At 42.9% G+C, this 8,499-nt stretch overlaps 1 protein-coding gene across 2 annotated transcripts in view; it reads left to right on the top strand.

Annotated features, from left to right (window-relative positions):
- Positions 1-1,661, top strand: part of ATG4C (autophagy related 4C, cysteine peptidase) — a 22,211-nt gene extending 20,550 nt beyond the window's left edge. For both annotated transcript variants that reach the window (XM_008942905.1, XM_008942906.1), the window contains exon 10: positions 1,265-1,661. In XM_008942905.1, coding sequence (XP_008941153.1) covers positions 1,265-1,435 — 171 coding nt within the window. In that variant the 3' untranslated portion in view covers positions 1,436-1,661. The remainder of the gene's footprint in view (positions 1-1,264) is intronic.
- Positions 1,662-8,499: the final 6,838 nt, after the last annotated feature.

Here is an 8,499-nt window from a genome sequence, read left to right as displayed (position 1 = left end):
CCCTTCGCGGGCCCATCCATCCCTGCTCCTACCAAGCCAGCTTGTGGTCAGCCCCTGCAGATGAAAGGCTTTGCATCCAGTTACATGCTCTTCTGAAGGAACGAAGCATTTATATGGCTTACAAGTTGTTGGGTTTTTTTTTTCTTTCTGAAGCTCATTTGTTAACTCTTCTTTTGCTTATTGCTGTGTGCATCTCTCCTACACCTTGTTCTTTTACCCAGGTTTCACATTACAATAGCCAAATGCAATTAAAATAGGCAAGAGTACAGTAGACAATTTCAGACCACATTAAAAGTAAGGATTTTGCTGCAAGTGTGATTTTAAAATTTTTTTAAACACCCCTCTCAGCCCTTTATTGTATTTTTTAAAAATACTTCTTACTGTTTAAAGTAGCCTTTTTTGCTGTTTTAAATTAATTGTTCTCATGGAACTTATATTTTAGATAATGAGTGATTTTTAGGTCCACACTGTGTACACCTCTAAGCTACTGTAGTTCTGCATGCCACTGCATTACTGTGCCGTTCTTTTCAAAGCAGGTAAGAAATTAGGAAAAGGGGGAAAAAAAATTAAAAATAATAAATCTGTGAACAATTAAGTGTCCAGAACAGCCTGAAAAGCTGAAATGTCTTAGCATTTGGCAGACTTATCTGCTATTAAAGATGTTCTGCTATTCTAGTATGGTATTTGTCATTCTCCAGCACCCGCTTTCCGCAGGCTCAGTTTTCTTATGTATAAATGTAGATTTTTGGCACCCTGTTTTCCACAGACTCATACTGTCATCACTCTGGTTTTAACCATGTGCTTTCAACTGGCTTATTTCCATCAGTGTCTGTGTTTAACCTGTTAATGAAAGCTGTGGCTATTGTACATGCTGACTACAATAGAAATACCTCCCCGAGATGCTGAGCTGCTGCAGAGTACGTACCTGTGCTTGAGGAGGGTGCTATGGCTGTTCACTGGCTTGTAGGTTTTTTACTACAGCTCCAGCTGCACTGACTCAAAACAGCAGGTAGAGGTGAGATCTGTGTGGAACAAGATGCAGCGTTAGGCGTGAAATTAGCAGCTCTGTGAAGAAGAAATGGCAGTAAATGTTTGTTTAATGGGAGGAGGGGACGTTTGGCTTGTGCAATTCTTTTAATAGGATGCTAATAAAAATGAAAAATGCCTTTTTTTACTTTGCAGCTATCCTGAGATATGTATCACTACTTACTGTATTTCTTAATTTCCAATTAATGTTTTATCTGGTATTTGTTTTGCATTATAGATGCTGAAATCTTCATCTAAGGAGAAATATCCCTTGTTTACTTTTGTAAAGGGCCATTCCAGAGACTATGACTTTGCATCCAGTCCACTCCATGAAGAACGCAACCTTCTCTCTGAGGATGAAAAGAAAAGATTAAAAAGATTTAGTACAGAGGAGTTTGTCTTGCTGTAAGGACGTTTTACACGAAACTAGTGGCAGCTGTCCAGGAGAACACTTGCTTTTAAAAAATAAAAAATGTACGTGTCCTCCTTCCCCCAAAAGGCAAGCTTGTGCTGGAATTGGTCTATTTTCGTAAAAATGGTCATGTTTTATATGTTGATAGTCTTTAACGTGTCATTTATGAATGTAGTTACTAATTATTTTTGTTGGGTTAACGTCACGTTGTGCTGATGAAGGTGGAAGGCACTCCTCAGAGCCAGGTATGCTGAGCTGTGTCTGCGTTCTGGCCTTGCCCCCTAAAAAAGCTCGCCCAGTCCCTTAAGCCAAACTTGTGACCCCAATGTCATGTCACTCCAGGACAAATCCTAGCAGAGGCCACCAGATAGGTGTGGGGTTTGTGTCATGGAGGCAGATCCGTGGGTTTGGAGACCCACGTTGTTTCTGTTTGTAAGGAAAATCTGAGTTCTGTACTCGTGTGGCAGAGGCAGAACTCCGGCCTGTCTCGCTGGGCAAGCCCAAATAAGAGTTCTTGCTGTAGTGGTGACACACATCCCGAGCAGCACAGGGGAGGAAAGGTAAGTTTGATGTATCAGGAGTAATTGTCAGTTGCAATACTGCTATAATTATATAGGCTGAATTGTGAGTTAAGATACTATTTAGCAGTATGATTTTATAATGGTTTCTCATTAAGCTTGCTTTGGAGCCTTAATATGAGGAGCGAAGATAAAGTATTACCTTTCCCCACAATTTTTAAAGGTTATACTATTAATATTAACTGCAACCAATCAAAGCAGCTAAAGACAATTATTAGAAGAGAGTGGTGTTTGTTTCTTGTTTCAACTACTATAATGTTGAGGCTTCTCTCCTGTTAGTGCAGCTTTTAAATCAAAGCAAATTGGGGGAGTGGATGTTAAAAATTCTGGGCTGTGATTTTTTTGTTTCCTTTTTTTTTTTTTTGATACATGTTATTACTGTACAAATGATTACTTGATGGTGTGTGTTCTCATTTGCAAACAAATGTACATAGTTTCCTGTTTTAACAAAGTAAATGCATATTTAAAATACGTATTAACACTGCTTGGAAAATAAAAAAGGTGTGAAAAAATTAAATGCATGTGCTTCTTATATTAATATTAGATCCTCTGCAAGTGAATATAACCCTGCATCTAAAACAATATTGTAAGGTGTGAATACTCTGTTTATTTGCAATAAAGGCAAATTTTATTGTTGTGTTGTAAACCAAATGTTAACCTATTCTAAGTGCTGTTCAGGCACAGAAGGCACAAATGGTGCCGACCCAAATAATAAGCATCACGTGTATTCATTAAAGCACCTTTTTTCCTTTTATGAGAAAAAAGTGACTAACAGATTTCAGGCAAAACTAGATGGAGTATGTACGTGTGTCAGGGCTGGAGCGTGCATTTGCACGTGTTGATGAGTTAATATTCCTAAAAAGCCAAAATGAGATTGAGTTCACTTGTTTTCAGGAAAGAAAAACCCCACACATCATTTGTCTAAATTAGTAACCTCTGCACTGCTGAATCCTACTAATAATTGGTGTGATATTACTTTTAGATGCTTGCATGTATGTGAGGATGTTTGGCTTGATCTTACTTAATATTTTTCATTAATAGCCCAGAAGAGGGAGTAAACAACATATTTATGGAATTTAGATGTCAAGATGAGGAGAATTGTAAATGTCAGCGGGAGCTAGAAAATAGAAGATTCCTGTTTAGTGAAGCACAAGTTAATGTAGCTTCAGCAAAAATAATGCAGAGCTGTTGAGTGGTTCCTTTGGGTAACAGTGGACAGGAAATTAGACATGGAGTTGTACTTTGCTTTCACATTTAAAAAAAAAAGCAATCCTATGCTGCATCATTAAAAGCTTCTGTCACAGAGTAGGGGGACATAATTGGTATAATCTGGTTTCATTGATGCTCTCCTTTCTGCTTACCTTTCTGTGAGGAAGACATTAACTAAAGTGCACAGAAGAACAGGAAAAAAAGATCAGGAGCCTGCAGGGATGGATTTAGGGAAGATTAACTTGTAGCTGTGTTACTCTCTAGCAGAAGAGGGGGGTCAGGGAGGGAGGGGAGCTCTACGCTTACAGCTACCTAGTGTATGTGTGCTGGTCAGGGGGAGAGGGGTAGGGGAGCTGCTGGAAGGACACATCTTCAGGGCAGGGGCGAGTGCTCAAGGAAAAGCTTCTTGCAGGGGAATAATATTCTGTGTGATACCTTCACCTGGAAGGGCTGGAAGGCTTTCCGTGCAAGGCTGTTAGAAACCAGGCTGGCCCAGAGGCTACCAAGTGCACAGTGAGGAGTAACCTGTGTTCAGCGCATTTGTTGAGTCAATAGTGGCTTTTCCATTTACAGCTTCTGTTGTTGCAGTAATAATAAAATGGAGTAAGCTTCAGAGGCTTTAATGCACGGGAGCCTGCAATGTTTGTGATGAAGTTGGAAGTGGTGCTGAGTTATGTGAAACTAAAGTACACAGTTGTACACTGGACTTTTTTCCCATCGTGTCATACTCTTTAAAACGAAAGTTACTGTGTAATGTTGAGATATGTCTCAAGTCATATCAACAGAGACCCACTTCTCTTTTGAGAGACAGATGTTGTAGAAATGCATGTGATAAAACCAGCAATGGCATGACCTGGTGATGGCATTTTTTCATCAGACTAGAACAAAACTGCTTAGGTCTGATAAGTCTGCAGGTTTTCCTCATCCAGGCCTTTGTATCTCTTGGTCTGCTGCACACTTATAAGTACATCATGGGCCACTCCATCCCACTGCAGTGCAGTAGCTTTCTCTGAGATGGGAGCTAAGGGATGAATTTTCCTTCTTCCAGAACTCCACTGACTGAAGTTCAGGTGTCAAAAAACTTCACATGTGCATGTACCCACCTAAGCTATCTGTGTCCAGAAATGAGCTGCTCTCCAGAAGAGCTTTGGTTTGGTATCCTTGTAGAACTGCTCAAATGGAAACAAGAACTATAGCACCTAAGTGTTAAGAATGTTGTTCTGCTATCCCAACAGCAAATTTCTCTGGAATGATGAAACAGAGTTGTCCTGGTTGGAAGAGACCTTTAAGATCATCAGGTCTGTTCCCCCAGCACTGCCAGGTCCCCACTAACCCATGTCCCTCAGCACCACAGCTCCACGGCTTTTAAACTGCTCCAGGGTATTTAGAAATAGTTTCATTTGTCTCAATCTTTCTGCAACTTGCTGATAAACTTAATGGTTGAAACACCTTTGCTGAATTTATTTAACTAGTGAATTTATTTATTTTTTTTTCCTCCTTTTTGACTAACGACAAGAAAGACTCAAGTGCTGGAATGGCAGCTGGGTTTTGGTCTATTCATCTGTTAGCAAATCCTTTAGTTTACCACAGTGGTGGTTTATTTGAAGCCTGCTACAAACAGTTGTTAAAAACTAATGACTATTTCCAGTTAATTTTTTTTATGTTTTTTTGTGCAAGGCTTAAGCCCAGACAAGCCCACACATTGCCCTGGTGCACTTGTGTACATTGGTGACACAAGTTAAATTACCAAGTTAGTAGAAATTAATGTTTTTTGGTAACTGCAGGGGACTCTAATTGGAAACTGTGTTAATCGCGTAGTAATTCTCTTTACCTCGTCTGCATTATCTCCTGAAAACCACACAATTAATTTGTGTCATCACTGTTGCTGCTGCTGCCTTCAAACACAAACCAAATGAGCATTAGTTACTCACACACCCAGCAGTGGCCTCTTTTCTTAAAGGACTTCAACAAATCACTGGCTGATTACTTGCTTGCCTGATGGAACCAGGCTGCATGTACCACAGAAGGTGGCAAATAGTCACTTTTCTCAAAGTCTGAGCTTTTTATCAACTAATAACATTATTTTTCTTTTCTGCCATTTCCTTTTTCCTTAGGAGAGCATTTTTTTGTGTGTTTATAATGTCTAATATTAGTCTGATACAACATCAGGACTCAGTAATTAGCTGGGACTCTACCTTCCCCTTCTAGCAAAGCTACTGGCCTCATATTTCAAACCAATGTGAGACCTCATGGGCCTCTTTGACTTGCCTCTACCTGACCAGTGACCCCATCGTGCTTTTAGAACTGATGGTAAAGTTGTTGGTGTTTGTCCCTCTGCAAGCAGCACCTGTAGCTGGCACTGGGAGCTCAGGTAGCCCATGTGCTGTAAGGTAAAGGAGCTCCCCTGTGTGACCTGGCTGTGCAGTTCCTCCATGGGGAAAACCCACCAGCCACCCTTTCCTGTTGGCTCTGTGACCACTGGCATCTCAGGCCAAACTCAGGACCTTTAAATTCCACCTTCCCTGCAGGCCACCACGGAAGGCAGCAGCTGATTTCTGACAACTTACCAACCCCAAGTCTGGGACTGAGCTGGAGACTGGTGGAGATACCCAGTGTGATGGTTTAACTCCATGGGGAACAGGCCAGCAGACCCCTGGGTATGGCTCTCGGGAAAGATGAGGCTGGAAGGCTGGTTTTGTTCCATCATGACTTACTGATGTTGATAGAGACATCTGACCTCAGAGAGCAATGGAGCCTGGAGAATTGTAGACCAACTTCCAGAAGGCCTAGAAATGTAAAGATACCCAAGACCGCTACTAATTGAGTGCCCATCTGTGGCTACTCCTTTGTACTGCCTTTCTTCAAAGACTTGGCTTCCCTTTTGCCAGTCCCCCATGCTTCATCAGAGCTGTAAAACTGTGGCCACCCTAATTTGCCACTGAAGGTCTCCAAGCAGCTCCACTCCTGTGAGAACAGCTAGGTGGGAGTCCTCCAAGCACATCTCCCTTGGCCGTTACATTTCCCCATTTGTGTAGTGATGAGACAACAACATGAGTAAGTAACTGTAAGAATTCCATAAAGGCAGCTTCTGTATTTCCTTACAGGTGTAGTGGCAGCTGGTGTTGAGGTGACACCAAACATCCCCTGGGCTGATTGTCAAGGCCAACTGTGACTTCATGTCTGGAACAACACCCCCTCTTCCTGTACAAGCCAAGACACTGTGAGTGTGGATCGTGGTGAGTTCACTGGCTCCCAGAGGAGGCTACATGCCCTTGTGCTTTTAAAACGTGGTGAATACACCTGGCTGACATTTCACACGGTGAGATGCTCTTCAGTTTAAGCAGTAACAACAAAAAAGTGGCCACTCTACGTACAGTAACTGGCACTTGGACATCAGGTTCATTTATCTGCAATTGGCATAAAAATGCAGCTGGCAAATAGGGCTTGGGGATGTGAAAGAAGAAATGCCCCATCCCCTGAGCCCTGCCTGGCTCTGCAGTGGCCATGGTGAGTCTGCCACTGCCTGGCTGGGCTAGAGGGGCAACCGCAGGCCTCAGTCTTGGGGTTTGCCCTTGCCTTTGGCTTACAAAGTTTTTACTGTAAGGAAAGTCTTTTGTGTTTGTTGTTTTCTTCGACTGACCCCTCCAAACCCAGAAGCACTGGTAGTGAGAAGCAGGGGAGCAGTTCAGCTGGGCAGGGTGCAGCCAGAAGGACCCAACGGGGTATTTGGGGAGGCAGGGAAGGGATGTCCTGTTCGCCACTAATTACAGTCAGATAATGGACTCACTCTGGAGACCTGATTTATTTCCAGAGTTATTCACAACCTCTTGTGAATGAAAAGCAACCACTGATGAGTTATGAAAGGTCAATAATGCCACAAATGAATCCAAACAGCATATTTGCAATCCAGCCCACCCTGCATTCTGCTTATGCAACAGTCTCACCCAAGGCAATCCGGGGAGGCTGGAGCACCAGCTCTGCTTGTGCTACCAGGAGCCTCCAAGGGGGCAGGAGAAGCCAGGTGACTTTATGGTCCTTTACCCACCTGCTGTGGATTACTGTGGGAGCATGGATGCATTCCTCCTGCATGGAGCACATTGCCCTGGGCCAAACACTGTGTGAAGGGAGCTTAAAATGCTGCTGACTCACCTGCGTTGTCAGAAAGGTGTAAAGAGGTGTTGGAGGGAGTCAGGATGGAGCCCTGAGTAGTCATCCTTTGACCCTGTGATGTGGTGTCTTTGTGAGATGGTTTCTGATGAACCGAGCTGTATAAGCAATTCCCTTCCCTGTTTGTAAGCAGCTGAGAGGCAGCTGTAATTGTTTGAATCCACGGTGTGACTAGTAAAAGGAGCTTTACTTAATGACTGCAGGAGCCCTTCTCGAGTGAGAGCTCTCAGGTATTTACTCACACCACAATTCACGAGGCTTTTGTTTTCTGTGAACGCTCTTGCAAATAAAAACTTGCTCACTCTAATGTTTGTGAATAAATGTGGTCGTAAATGCCATCAAAGCAAATCAGCAGGGTTTTATTTATGCAAGAAGATACGCAAATAAATGTTTGCTGTTTTCTCCTAGCTCTAGTGGGTGTGTAGGCATGTGTTAAAGCCAAGGCTTTGCGGGCTCCCTGCTCAGCAGTCACATGTATTTTCCATCTCCTCCCTTCCTACACTCCGATCCTGCCAGTGAATCCCACTGCCCCAAGGGATCATTATTAAAGCCAATGTTTTGGGTATTTATCCACATCCAGCACCTTGCTGTGCCAGTGGATGAGGTCATACAGGGGAGGGGAATCACTTGTAGGATGCTCAGAACTGGGGCCCTGTATGTAGACAAGCGGCAGGTGGGGTTGTAGTTACAGCCTCGTGCTTCTCCACGTGGCCCACAGCAGATCCCCCCAGGGGCTTTACTGGCCTGTGCTGGCTCATGGACAAGGCAGTGTGGATTTCATCCTAGCAGGAAGGAGTGTGAGAGATTATTGCCATCCTGTCTCAATCAGTGCCCTAAGTAAACATAGGAGAGGATTTTCATTTTAAAATGTAAATGTCACTGATATGAATGTGGTAGGAGCTGTGGAGGTGCTTAAGCTGGAGTATCTATATTTATTAGAAAGGGAGCTAAAAGAGGTCACTTACAGACTATTAAGAACATTATGCAAGTTTACAAATTTCCCTCCAAAATCTGCAGTTAGGGACTGGTTCCAAGGGTGAATTCTATGTCCCAACCTCTAAAAAATATAAAGGAATGTAATTTGAAGCTCACCTCTTCCCAGGATTC

Source organism: Merops nubicus, unplaced genomic scaffold (assembly GCF_000691845.1).
Source record: "Merops nubicus isolate BGI_N331 unplaced genomic scaffold, ASM69184v1 scaffold1576, whole genome shotgun sequence".
Taxonomy (NCBI): domain Eukaryota; kingdom Metazoa; phylum Chordata; class Aves; order Coraciiformes; family Meropidae; genus Merops; species Merops nubicus.
The sequence above is the reverse complement of the archived record's forward strand: the minus strand, read 5'-3'. Positions and strand labels throughout refer to the sequence as shown.